Below are 14,850 nucleotides of genomic sequence, written 5' to 3' on the forward strand. Positions count from 1 at the left end.
AGCAGAAAAAAAATACCTGCAGCTCACAAATATAATGTTGAGAAAATGTATCCAAAAACAATAGTACATATCCATGTAGCTTTGATTATATAGACTGCAGAAATTATCCTAATGTATCATGTTTTAGAAGTCAGCATGTTGCTTATTTTGGGGAGAGCACTAACAGAGAATGAGTATGACTGGTTTTCAGATACTGGTAATTTTTTCTCATGACGTAGGTAGTTACCGAGGTATGCTCACTTTGAAGCTTAATTTGTGTAGTGATCTGTGCGTATATGTGTATGTATGCTATACTGTTCATTAGGCATCTTAAATACTAAGCTGCACAGAAATACTTACTTTCATCTGTAAAGGAAAACGAACTTCATTAATGAACTTCTAGTGAAATATTTTTGTCTTTGTTTAGCCTATGTCGAAACTACTTCAGAGAGTCAGAGAATGAAACCGAGATACAAATGTGTATGTACGTGTACATTTCGATATGTAGGGAGATGTAAAGCGATAAGAGAAGTGGAGACAGGGAAAAGCAGAGAGGGTGAAGAGAGGAGAGAGATCCTGGACATTGCATTTCTTCAAACATATATTGTCTGAGGGAATTTACAAGCAATCCAATTCATCTGCTTACCTTTTATTATACATTTAAAAATAAAGTCATGCCTTTTAAACTTTTATGAGGAGTTGAAAGTGAAGTTCAAGTCTAATTAAATTGGATAAAACTGAAATTGGGTAAGACCATAGTGTATAAAACAATTTCCTCATGTTACAAGTCTATGTAGCAACAGGCATGTTCTATAGAAAATGTCATCCTTTTAGCCCTCCTTTGTGTAATTTTGGAGGCCGAAATCTGTGATTAAATTTAAGCGCAGCTGAAACATTTGCAGGTAACCTCTCATTAAAGATATAAATACACTGAGAAAATAATGTAAAAACTCCTTCTGAGATAGCATAGGAAAGTTTTTCCAGGGATAACTGCACATAAAACTTTCAATGAGAGGTATCTTCTCATTGTTTTACAATTCCACTGAGAGATCTTTAGTGTAGGCACTAGGAGTCACTAATTAAAACTGGAGGCAAAAAGCTAAAAATAATCACCTAAGAGAAAGTTTGCGTGGCCACACCTATCAGTGATTGCAAAAAAGGGTAATCTCATTGTCTGTGATTGGCTTTTGCAACAGTCTAAATTTTCTAGGTTCGATTCTAGTGAGGCTGAGTAACAGATTTTAGGCTCCTTTTTCAAGTGACCCTTCCAATATGTCACTTCACCCTTTAGCTCAAATTACTGGTTTTCACTCAGTTTGGTTTTATTCTTCCAGTTATTATTTTCATCTCTGATGAACTTGCCAGTTCTTCCACATCACTCAAACCAGGAACCCTGGAAGCCTCTGGCTCATTTCTAAATCAGTTTTTCTGTCTGGATTCACAGCTGCTGCTGTTCTCTGGGAAGCTGTCACTGTAGAGATTTTCTTCTTAGCCACGTAAAGAACATTCATCTCTAAATTCCTCCAGGACCGTTATCTTAGTCATCTGGCTCCTGCTCAGTGACTAGCCGTTAGAATTTATCAATAAATGTTTGTTGGATGGACAGAAAGCAGCGGAAACAACCTGTCACTCTAGTTGGTGGGCTCTAATCCTATTCTGGATGAGCTAATGGAGAAACAGGTTCTGGTTACTGCTGCTGTGACCACCAGAGCCAGCCTGGAAATGGCTCAGCAGCCAGAGGGAGAAGAATCCATGATTTCTGCTCAATAAATTAACATTTTCATTGAGAAAGCTTTTACTCAATTTTCTCCTTTTCATACTTGTCACAGAAAATAAATGAGTCCCACAGCTACCCTAATACCCATAGAACATCGTTAGTATTAGTATCACTTTCCATAATGCACTTTACTTTTGCCCTACTGGGTAGGGTAATTCTACTCATAATATATAAAAAAGAAGCATGCCATCATAAAATTTTAATATACCTTTCCTTATCATGTTTTATCCTGGGAGTATTATAATTAATAGTAACAATGCATGACCAGAGCAGGATGTTGCTGATAAGGTTATTTCCCCACTGTTCTTTTCATTTCTTTGTATTTATAACCCTGTGTTCAGACTGCCAATTAATGTCACATTTCCTTCATAAAGCCTGTGAGGACCATTTACCTTCAAGTGTATATGGACAGCCATTCTCCATCTCCTCTATAAATGTATGTTGTGAGGAACATTTCCTCAACTTTAATTCTCACAGTAATTTGATCTAGAAAATCGTTTTTATTCACTTGCTTCTTAGAGCTCATTTTGAACTGTAACACCAAAGCCCCCCAAAATAAGGAGGTTTTTGGAGTCAAGTCATGCTACACATGTACTTCATATATGCTTATATTTTTAGTTAAAGTAGGTTTCCAAAAATACTACATTTACCATAAAATGCTCTGCTTTCATTCACAATGAACATTTTATGTTGTATTTAACTACTACCTATAGGTTAAATACATGCAGTTATAAAAAACAATATTCTTTAAAACAATTACTTTCTAAAATTATTGGTGCTAACATTGAAAAGTTATAGGTAACTATTTTTCTTTAAATACAGTGTGAACAAGTCCTGAAGACTTAGTTTTATCTTTTATTAATATTTACATAATAGGCTGGTTTATTTGTGAAAAGTTACATCTGCACATAGAATGTGTAAATCTGTGTAGGTTATAAAATAAATCATGAAAAGATGTAGATCATTTAAAATTTTAAGTATTATGACCTGTGAGCAATAAACACTAAGTAATTTTTAAAAATTTGATCTTATAAAATATCATTTCATATGAATTTATGTTTAATCCCTAACATATTAATTTTCTCTGATCAAATTATGAAGTGTTATTTGATTTAAATAGTAGTGTTTCTTCCTTTGACCCTAACATAAAACATGGAAAGATAACACAACAAATAAAACACAAACATCCTTGTTAAAATTGAAAATATTCATAATAGATTCATGCTAAGACAGTTTTTTCTCCCTTTTATGACTTAGTCTTACTTGTATGACATAAACAGCACAAATTTGAGAAACAGTTTTACCTCTTTAGTAACAATTTGAATGTATATAGTACTTGGAACCCAAGGGAAACAATCATACTTATTTCCTTTCTAAAACAATGCAAACATAGTGAGTTCTTATTTTCTAAGTTCAAATAAAGATAAAGTGAAATAAAAGGAAAATTAAACGTTTTTAAACTTCTAGATTATTTTAAATGAGAAATAAATAAAACTACCAAAATATAAACTTATTCAGTACAGTCTAAGAAACACAAAATTTTCAAATCGAAAGTATAGCTTGTCACATGTATTTCTGCTCTTTAGGAGAAAGATATATAAAAATATCTTGAAAGAACAGTATATTTTCACAATTGACCAAGAATCTCAGTGATTACGATGAAGAACAATAAAAGTTCAATATTCTTACCCTTGGATTCAGGGAAAATTAAACCCTTTCAAAAATCAAGATCTTGGCCTTAGTCAAGGAACTAACAAGAACTAAAACTGTCAGCAGAGCCTTCTGCTTACCAATTTAAGGTAAGAAGCAATCCTTCGTCTTCAAAGCAAAAAGGAAGCCAACTAAGTAGAATAATTAACACGACCTTAATTCATCAAACTCACTGAATGATTGACAAACAGTACTTTAAAAAATCGATTTAAAAATAAATAAAAACCTTTACTTGTGTTTCCCATAATTTTACTGAGACAGATTAAGAGGCGATAAAATTGTTTGCAAACACAGAAAAGCTGCTACATGCCAATTTTTTTTCCCACTTGTCTCTTTTGCCTTTACTTTCCACAGTTTCATCCTCTTCCTGAGTTTCCCTCATCACTACTGTTAAACCAATCGGTAGACTTTCCTTCATATTCTTAAACTTTGTATCTGTTACCATAGAGACAAGCATCACAAGATAGCTATTTGTAACATCCTCATGGAAGTAAAATAAAAAAAAATCCTATAGGTTTTAAGGAATTTTCAGTGCTATTTGTGAGCAGAAATGATGACCTTCCCTAGAAAACACACAGGAAGTTTAATTTCACAGTTGTATGTACAACTGCAGATATCATATTAAGTGGTAGGAATTCAGAATCCCATCATATTATACTTAAAAGTTGGTTATAGTTTATCCTAAGATTGAAAATCATCTCTTCCTTTATATCCCTATATTCAGTGAATATCTCATAAATATCTCATTGTTAACTTTTAATTCTAGCATGCATTATCCATCATTTACCTACATTGTCAAATGTTCTCTTACAAGCAGTACATTTGTTTTTATGTTGCTACACTTTGATTCCTTCTAGAAAACATTTGATCAAGAACATCATCTTTTTAAACAGGTGAGTACCTCTCTAGAACTCTGCAAAGATCCACTTAGAAAGTCTATGGACTTCAGAAGAGAAGAAAAGGTAGTTTCAAAAAATGAATTTCACTCTGTTTTCCATTGACCTCTGTACTTTAAGTCTACTGAAATCCCACCTAGCTGAAGAGTAGCAATAAAAATAACTGAATCTTAGCAAACAGGCAAGTTCAACAAGATCAATATGTTCAGACAAAGCAGATATTATGTGTAAGTCAGGGATTGCACAGGGCACAGATTTCCTTACAATGACATTAAACAAGCATTCCTCAGATTCACAACCAAACGGACCTAGTTTTTAACAGGTTGTATATTCAACTACTTTTCAAAGTCTGCGGTACTTAAAAATTATGCATGGTCTAAATTGCTGTGTGTCGTGTTCATTTAGCAGTGGCTTCCTTTTTCAAGATAATTGAGTCAAAGGAAAAGAAGTTTTCCTCATGTTTAGAGAAGAAAACAGCAAACTTTAGCTATGAAGGGCCAGACAGTAAATATTACAGATATGAGGCCTGTATGTGGGCTCTGTCACAAATGCTTAAATGCTGATTTAACTTGAAAAGTACGAGCAGTAGATAGTATGAAGACAAAAGTATAAGGCTTTCATCCAATAAAACTTTACAGACACTTAAATTGAAATTTTCTATACTTTTGTGGCACAAAATATTGCTCTTTTAAAGCACAATTTAGAAATGGAAAAACCATTCTTAACTGGCAGGCCAAATAAATTCGTGCTATATGTGTACTACAATTAAATAACAACTGGAAGGGATAGCAAAAGTTAAATAGTAAAGACACTCAAACTAATATCTGAAAAAGGGGCGTTTTTTAATGGGATGATTAGATTAACACATACTTGGGTTTAGATATTATTTCGGAGAGTTCTTTCCTCAATTTGCCTTTAGGGCAGGAACTCCACTCTTAACACTGAAAGTGTTAGGGACAAGGAGTACAGCATCTCACAAAATCATCATCAAACCCCTGCTGATACAATGAAGCAAGAAAGAATTTTTCCCTTTTTATCACAGAGGTACAAATGATTCTAAACCATCATACCTACTAAAGCTTATGTAATATTTGAAATCACATTTTTTCTATTCTTTTTTTTTCCTTCAATTTTTTAACTTTTTTAGTACCTTCAATATCCATTAAATGTTATAGTTTCTAGGACTTTTCACTAAGAATTCATTTTTTACTGAACTTATTCCCAGTTATAAAAGTTCCTCTAGACCATGGTGTCTTTCCAAATATTCTAAAATTTATTCCATTTGTTTCTTTTTAAAGCTATATTTCCAGCAACATTACTTTTTCCACTGTATTTTGATGTCCTATAAATCTGTGACTGATAGTGAGGCTCTATCAAGTCAACTGTCTTATTAAATGAATTCTTAAGCTTTAACTTTCCCAGATTCATTTACCCGACTGATATCATGAAACTTCACTTAGGGTGTTACAATTATCCCATTAAAAATTCATCTGTTGTAGTCCTGGCACAGTTTTTAGATGGCTATAATCTTTTGCTACCTTTATGATTCAATATACACATCCTCTGTATCAGCTAGACAACTGTTTGAATCTTCCTTCATGGTTTTCAAATTACTATTTCACAGTCCAAGCAGGACCAAAGTTATAATTAGCAGGCAGATTGTGAGGGATTAAGTTCAAGTCAGATGGATGCAGTTTTATGGAACTATTACCAGTCTTGTAAGATAGCTTCTGATTTGCAATGATTCGTCAATTAACATGTCAAACATATAAAAGCTCGAGGTGATTTATATACCAGATTATTATATCAAACAACAAGAGTTTATCCATTTAAACTGTGTGTATTGTATTTATCTTCACCATATAAACAAGTATCTTTATGATACAAACAAGATAATAGAATATTAGTGGGCCACGGCCTTTGCTACTATACTGTTCTTCAAAAACATTCCTCTTCCTTAGGAATTCCCAATGAGGGAAAATAATGCTCACTTTTCTTGAAAACTATTTCTACTGACAAGCAGAAATTTATTCTCCCCATTCTAATTATGGACTTCTATTTCTCTTTTTTTATACACTCAATGACAAAAATATTGCTGTGACTTTCTTCTTTTAAGCAGTTTTGAAAAATTCAAAGTGTGTACACACATGTGCAAGCTTAAGTACTATTTTTTTTTTGCTTTTTTCATTCTTAAATGATGGATGATATGAGAATGGGAGAATAACAGGATGCATCAAGCTTCTCAGAAAAGAAAATGTCAGAGCATATTTCTAAACTAATAGTTTCTCCGCTTGCTCATCTTTCTGGATGAAAAGGAACACACCTGAAAGACAGCCACTACATCTTCTGTGGGGAACTGCATTTGATAGGATTATCCCTAAACAGGATCCAAAGGGCATTTTTAAATTAAACATAATGACACTGAGTAAGACATTTTTATCTAAAAGCAATTAATAGTGGTTTTGTGGTAAAATAAATAAAACCACTCGAGGGGGAGAATCTGGGTTTGTATAACATTGAGGAGAACCTACAGAGATTTATACAATTCTGCAATTTTAGATATAAAATATTTAGAAGTTCATAGTCTATTTCATGTTGTACTATCTCTCTTTCATACACTCTTCCTATTTTATGCATTTGTTCTTCGTCTTTTATTTTTCTCCCTGAATCAGAAAACACTGGGAGTTAGCAATCAGCATTTGGAGAATTCACATGGTCTTGGCACTTTGTATGCTGATTGTTTTCCAGATCCTGAAAGATTGGCAAGCATTACTAACTCTTATGATGCATTTATCAGAAGGAGTGTGCCTGCTTTTCAGGTGTGTGTCTCAAAGCCTTTAAGATTTCATTAATAATCAACTGCTGCTGCCACCTAGTGACAGTCCTCTCCATTCGTCTGTGGAATCAAATACAGACTACTTCCTAGTCACAAATGAAACAAGCCTGAACTATAAATTAACAAACAAAAGCCACTGTTTGGGTCATCCCAGGACTGATTTAAATTATTCTATCTTCTTTGAAAGCAAAACCTTTGTTTTTGTAAGTAACTATGGTGACAGTAGCATGAGGCTAGCGGGAAAGTTGCATTTTTCTCACAGAAGACAATTCACAAAAGAAGTGTCCCACCGAAGAAACAATGTAAAAGAGTTTTTCCCAGACTTGAACTGCCATTTAAAATGGTAATAAAAAGTTGAGAAAGAAAACTGAGAGAAGGCTGTATTTCAAACAATAGTTTCGATGCAGTTGATTTTTTGATTGCAATCAAAATTAACCGTTAGGTTTGGCTACAAAACTGTCAGTCTTTGAGCTTCTCCAAGATTAACCAAGTACTGTAGCAGACTGTGAAAAAACATATATAGTACTTGAAAGTATTACTAAAAAAGAAATAATCATTGCCTGAACCACATTATTAAAATATTTTTGCTGCTACGATTACACACCTAGAAAAGTATTTTCTTTTCTGCCATATGTAGGAATCAGGAATGATCTTTCAACCACAGTCATTCATGCTTCAAGGTTAAAAGTACTCATTTAAACCCTTTACTATTTTTCAAAATATATGTGAGCAATTAATTTTGATAAAGACTAACAATTTAATTAGCCAATCAATTTCTAACTCATTCACTGATATTTAAATACATGCTGTTTTAATTCTAAGAGGACTGCGTAATTGAAAAACATGGATTAACATTCAGAAAAAAAAAAAAAAACCTTACATAACAGCCAGTAGTGTTCCTTAACCAGACTGACAGGGATATTACAGTGAGTACAGGAAAGGCACATCATATAGGAGCAGCACTCTGTACACTGAAAGGTCACATAAGATGTTCATATATAATAGCCTATTAACTTGAATAATTTAACTACCTGGGCTACTGGGGAGAAGGGAAAGAGGAGAATGATTCTATGCTATAGTTAATAAGCATACTTTTCATACTCAGGAAAATCTATTTCCATATTAGTTGACATCTGTTTTAAGCAGTCACTTGGTAAAAACTGCTTTGAATGTTTTATTTGCCTGCTACCCTAGTGGTGATAAAAATTATTCCACTATGTTCGGTCCAATATACACTCACTAACAGATCCTCCTGACAGCGTATGAAGAGAGTATATAGAAACGATGCATAGTTTCTATAAAAAGCTTACATTGTCTCCTTCTCTCCCAAAACTTTAGTTTTTGTGTCAAATACAGTCCATACTCACACTGCATTTGTTTAAAAGTACTTCGAAGTATAATTCAGTGATAGAAAGAAATATTGCAAAACTGAAAAAGGGTTCTAAAAATTGTACACAATCAAAGAATGCAAGACAAAACTCATTAAGGTTCCAAATAAATAAATAAGTGCTCCAATCTTCAATAATTTTTCATTTTCTGTCATTTTTCATTAACAGTTTTCAAAGCCCTATTTGAAACAAGCTGATGCAGAGAAATTAAGAGCAGTAATCAAGCGAGAAATGATAGACCAGCTGGGTCGACATCAACTTGGCAAAACGTGAATACAGTTCAATAGCTGAAACAGATGCTAGAGTTGTTGAAAAACCCTGCAGAAGATATTGATATATTTTCTTCATATAATGCAGAATGACTGAATAAATGTCAAAAGCTCGAAATTGATGAAGAGAAATGACTGACAGCCAAACTCCTCATAAAATAGAAACCAAGTAGAACAATTTCCAACCTACCCAAACATTGTATATATACTCATTTCTCTCAGAGTCGGAGTATGCCAATATATCAATCAGACCCTGCAAGTAAATTGCATGTAACTGAGCTGGGGCAGATTTCTCCACAGATTTTCCCCTCTTGCATCTTCTTCCTGGAGAAACCAGGACTCTTGAAAATTACTTTACCCTAAAATCTCCCAACACTGATTTCTATCCCAGAAGTGTTTCCCTGAGGTTAGAGGCAAGCACCCTCCCCGCAAATCTAACGCAGCACAAGGTAATTTTAAAATTCATTCCTGTAAAAGCAACACTGTTTGCAGAGTTTGAAGAGAGCTCGGCAACAAATCCCAGCTACCAACAGCTGCTTGTTCAAACATATGCTTTGTCATGGTCAGCTTCTAATTGTATTCATAATGATGTAATAGCTTTAATAATCCTACCTTCCATGCCAGCTGTTTTTCCTGTCACTCCATCATGCCAATAAGTTGGCTGCTGTAACAAATCAAGATAGTGCACAACAGCATCTTTCTCCTGATTCTGTCATCTTCCTGAAAGCATTCTATTACTGCCGACTGCTGGGAACCAGAAAGTCTATTTAAATTCCAACAGCTCCCCTTTCGCATGATTCAAGTTAGGTTAGGTGGGCATGCCTAACATGATTCTCTCAGTCATTTATTATGCAGCTGCTACAACGTCGGTGTGGTAACCACTCAGACTATCTGATACGTCAGTCGAACAAAACCTACACCTCGGAGCAAACACAAGCCACAGCCGCGTTCTGCGTTTAACGAGCATTCTTCCTGCCTAAAAAACAGTGGATCTGCAAATCTCTTTCACTATCGACTCCCTCCTCTGTACAAATGCAAAGCCGTGGGATTAGATTCTTTTCCTAACTCTGTCAGATGCAGAGTTCCTTGCCACACAGCGTCTTATTCACACGGAGATTCTGGCGGATTTTAACTTATTTTCCTAGTTCTTTTAGGATAAAAACTCTCTCTCATAATTGTACTTTTGAAATCACAATGTCGAGTGCTCAGCTCAACACCTCCGTTTTTGCTTTATTATAAAATATAGCATGCATTTGCTCAAATGGAATTTCTCCCCTGTGATTCTATGGAAATTTTCAAATAAAAGGATTTTTCAGAAACATTTGTTCTCTCACAATGGAGACATTTAAAGTCTGTTAGTCTGTGTGTTTCTCTCAAGGGTGGACTTAATAACCCACCCCCGGACCAAACACAAGCCACAGCCGCGTTCTGCGTTTAACGAGCATTCTTCCTGCCTAAAAAACAGTGGATCTGCAAATCTCTTTCACTATCGACTCCCTCCTCTGTACAAATGCAAAGCCGTGGGATTAGATTCTTTTCCTAACTCTGTCAGATGCAGAGTTCCTTGCCACACAGCGTCTTATTCACACGGAGATTCTGGCGGATTTTAACTTATTTTCCTAGTTCTTTTAGGATAAAAACTCTCTCTCATAATTGTACTTTTGAAATCACAATGTCGAGTGCTCAGCTCAACACCTCCGTTTTTGCTTTATTATAAAATATAGCATGCATTTGCTCAAATGGAATTTCTCCCCTGTGATTCTATGGAAATTTTCAAATAAAAGGATTTTTCAGAAACATTTGTTCTCTCACAATGGAGACATTTAAAGTCTGTTAGTCTGTGTGTTTCTCTCAAGGGTGGACTTAATACTTGATATTTGACTTGAAAAGTGTGTTCTCTTCACAAAGTAAGAAATCAGATTAGGTGATGCTCTTACACAACTCTTTTACCAACTAAGTGCCACTTCAAGAAAATGAATATTGTATTTTAAAATACTACTCGTAAATTGGTGTTTTTAAAAATGTAATTGTCATCACTCTATACATTATTAATATTACCTGAGATTTCAAAGTCTACCTTCCTCCTGGGAAAGTAGTATTTACAGTCTAAAATTATATCAAAGTATTATAACTTTATGAAGTTTGTTTCCATGAGAAAAAATGCTTAAAGGGAAAATTGATCAGATCTTTCATTTCCTCTCAAACATCCATTGGATCTTCAGTTTGGCAGGGGATCTATCCTCCCTCAGCACAAAAAGTAAGCAACTGGTTAAGTAGCTATATTATGAGATTGTACAAAGATTTCACTTAGTATATGTGAAACACGCCAGTAAGATTATTCTGAAATAGTGCTTCTCAAAGGGCTGCATTTATATATGCACACATGCACGTATTTCATTTATTCAACCACCATTCTAACTTTTATGTTACAAACCCTATCCCTACCCAGGACTAAAACATACACAGAAATTAGTAACTTATACTTCATTATGTTTAGTTTATAGGTACTAGAAATAAACGATAAAGACAAATTGAATCTGTCTGGACCCACCAACGTTTCTTATCAAATGCCATTCTTATATATTATAAAAACATTGTCATACAATTTGAAATCAGGAAGCATGCTTTCCCCACCTCTGTTGTTTGCTTTCAAAATTGCTTGAGTTGAGTATTTTGAGGTTCCAATCACAGATTACAGATGTTTTCCCTTTTCTGTGATAAACTTCATGGATAGTTTTGTATCTGTCGACGGCTTTGAATCCTTTAGTCATTTTAATGATATTAAATCTTTGAAAACTGGATAAAGTTGTGGTTTTTCTATAAAATGGTCTACTACTCAGCCATAAAGAATGAGAAATTAGAGTCATTCACAGGGAAATGGATACATTTTGAGGATATACTCCTAAGTGAAATAAATAAGTCACACGTGTAAATACCGAATAGTTTCTCTCGTGTGAAAAACTATAATAGTACACAAGATCCTAATGAGATAATTAACAATGTGAAATAGGATGAAAAGGGCTAAAGGTGTAGGGAAAGTGGGAAGGGCAGGCGAAAGGTAATAAAGGGAAAAGAAAAAAAATATGAGAAAATGAAAAAGATGGAAATAAAGTGTTTGTAAATGGGGAGGCGAGGAGGGGGTGAAGGGAGGGCAGGGACAAGGGGAAAAAATGAGAACCAAGACCTGTCATGTAAAGGCACAAGAACCCAGTAATGAATGTAACTGTACTGTATACATAGAATGTACCAAGAAAGTCAATAAAAAGAAAAAAAAATCTTTGAATACACGCCCTTGAAAAACTTGTCTATTTTCATCTTCTATTTCTTGCACTAGTATTTTATAATTTTCAGTGTATACATATTTAACCTCCTTGGGTATACTTATATCTACGTACTACTTTATTTTGTTGATTTTATAAATGGGATTTTTTTCATTTCCTTTTCTTGTACTTCAGTGTTGACATAAAGACATGGTATTGATTTTTCTATGTTGACTTTGTTTATTGCAATGTTACTCAATTATTATTTCTAACAATTTTTATGGAATCTTGAGTGTTTTGCATATATAGAATCAAGTCATTTACAAACAGATACTTTTCTTTATTCGTTTTATTGGTACACTGTTTTTTTTGGGGGGGGGGATGAGGATCAAACTCCAGTCTTTGCACTTGTGAGGCACATGGCGGCACCACTGAGCTAAATCCCCTGCCCTATCGGTACACTTTTGATATGCATAATGATTACATTCATTACAGGGAATTTGTACCTCTACATAATCAATTTTGATTTTTCCCCATTCCCCTCCCTCCCTTTAACTCTTCTTCCCCTCCTTATTTACAAATGCTTTGTTTCCATTTTTTTCTCTTCTACTCTTTTTTCCCCTTCCCTCCTCCCCGTTCCTTCTTCTCTGTCTCATTAATAATGGAGAAAAGAGTTTTAAATTTTACTTCCATTTTGAATGTCTTGTATTTCATTCTCTTGCCTAATTGCTCTGAATAGGATTTCCAGTGCTATGTCGCCTAGAAATGATAAGCATTGGAAATCTTCCCCTTGTGCTACACTTTACAAGAAAAACTGTTATTTCACAGCGATTTTAAAGTTAACATTGGGCTTTTCATAACTGTTCTCTACTGTGTATGTGGACATAAGCTCCCCCTATTTTGTTGAGAGGTATATTTATCATGAATGGGTATTGAAGTGTAGCAAATTACTTTTTGGCATTTATTAAGATAGCATGGATTTTATCTTTCATATTAATGTGGCATGTCACTTTGAATGATTTACATATGGTGTGACAATCTTGCGTCCCAGGGATAAATCCTACTTGGCACGAATACATAATCTTCTCAGTGTCCTGCTGGGTTCAGTTTGCTAATATTTTATTGAGAATTTTCACCTCTATACTCAGCACAGTTGCTAGCTTGTATTTTTCTTATAGCCCCTATGTTTGGCTTTGGCATCAAGATGATTCTGGTATTAGCAGATGAGTTTGGAAGTGTTCCTTCTACTTTTTGGAAGATTTTATAAAGGATTGGTAGTAATTTTTTTCAATGTTTGGTGGAATTCACCTGTGAAACCATCTCTTCCTGGGCATTTCTCTGTTGAGCGGCTTTTGAGCACCGCTTTGATGTCTTTATTATTGTGTAGTTTAGGTTTTCTATTTTCAATTGATTCTTTATTGGTAAGCTGTAGGTATCCATGAATTTATCCATTTCAGGATTAGTAAATTTTTAGCATATCATATACTTTTTCATAATAGTTCCTTATGATAAATTATTAAAATTCCTGAGGCAACTTTCATAACTTTCATTCTTTCATTTCTGGTTTTGTTTCAGACTTAACTCATTCTTTCTTTAGTTCATCTAAGTGTTCATTGATTTTGTATATCTTTTTGAGAAACCCAATGGTCAGTTTTGATTTTTTAAATTGCCTTTCTATTCTCTATTTATTTGTGCCTCAGTCCTTATTATTTCTTTTCTTCTAGTAACTTTGAGCTTAAGTTTTCTAGTTTTTTGAATTATGAAGCTGTGTTGTTTTGAGATTTGTCTTTTTTATTGTAGTTGCTTATATCTATAAACTTCCTTCTTACTACTACTTTTCCTGAATCCTATAGGCTTTGTTTGTTAGGGTCTTGATTTTTGGTCTCAAATTACTTTAAGAATTCTCTATTAATCGTATTGACTCAATAGTTTTTAAAAATGTGTTGTTTAGTTTCCATGTATTATTCAGTGTTCCCATTTTATTGCCCTTATGAACTTCTGGTGTTTTTATACGATGGTCAAAAAAGATGTTTTGTATGATTTGTTTTTTCAGTACCAGGGATCAAACTTGGGTCCTTGTGCTTGTGAGGCAGGTGGCAGAACCACTGAGCTAAATCTCCATCCCTGATTTTTGTATTCTTAGGATTTGTTTTGTAACTTCATATGTGATATATTGCAGTGTGCTTGAGGAGATCATCTCCTACTTTTGGATGTATTGTTCTGTATGTCTGTAAGGGTTTACATATTTTATACTTTGGCTCAAGTCAACTGTTTCTTTGACCTAGTTATTCCCCTTCTATGAATCATCCTAAAAGTATTAAAGACATCATGGTATAGTGATTCACGCATACCATATTTATAGCAGCACATTCATAATAGCTAAATGTTGGAAACACTTTATATGCCAGTCAACACAAGAATGGATAAAGGAAATGTGGTAGTTAAATAGAACAGAGTACTACTCTTCAATACAGAAGGATGAATGTGAGTCATTTGTAGGAAATACATGCACCTTGAAACCAAAAGCTTAAATGTAGTAAATCAGACAGACTTGGTTAAATATGGTGTGGAATCTTTTATATGAGAAACCTAAATAATATATAAAGAACATAAAAAGATAGATAGCAGAAAGTTGAGAAACATATCTCTCTAAAATGGGAAGTGGATCAAGAGATGGAAGGAGGTTTGGAAGGGAAGGATAAGGGGATGAAAAGGGAATTAAGGAATTAAGGTGG

General features: G+C 34.1%; 1 protein-coding gene across 6 annotated transcripts in view; it reads right to left on the reverse strand.

Annotated features, from left to right (window-relative positions):
• The window catches only part of Dmd (dystrophin), a 2,130,457-nt gene extending 2,120,728 nt beyond the window's left edge, over window positions 1-9,729 (reverse strand). For 2 of the 6 annotated variants that reach the window (XM_033760399.1, XM_033760398.1), the window contains exon 1: window positions 9,468-9,722. In XM_033760399.1, the coding sequence (XP_033616290.1) occupies window positions 9,468-9,474 (7 nt within the window). In that variant the 5' untranslated portion in view covers window positions 9,475-9,722. Of the gene's footprint in view, window positions 1-9,467 lie in introns of all 6 variants that reach the window. The other 4 variants (XM_033760401.1, XM_033760400.1, XM_033760402.1 and 1 more) reach the window with 4 other exon arrangements.
• Between the last annotated feature and the right edge of the window lie 5,121 nt (window positions 9,730-14,850).

This window comes from Fukomys damarensis, unplaced genomic scaffold (genome assembly GCF_012274545.1).
Source record: "Fukomys damarensis isolate Sample0158 unplaced genomic scaffold, DMR_v1.0_HiC HiC_scaffold_39, whole genome shotgun sequence".
Classification (NCBI taxonomy): Eukaryota; Metazoa; Chordata; class Mammalia; order Rodentia; family Bathyergidae; genus Fukomys; species Fukomys damarensis.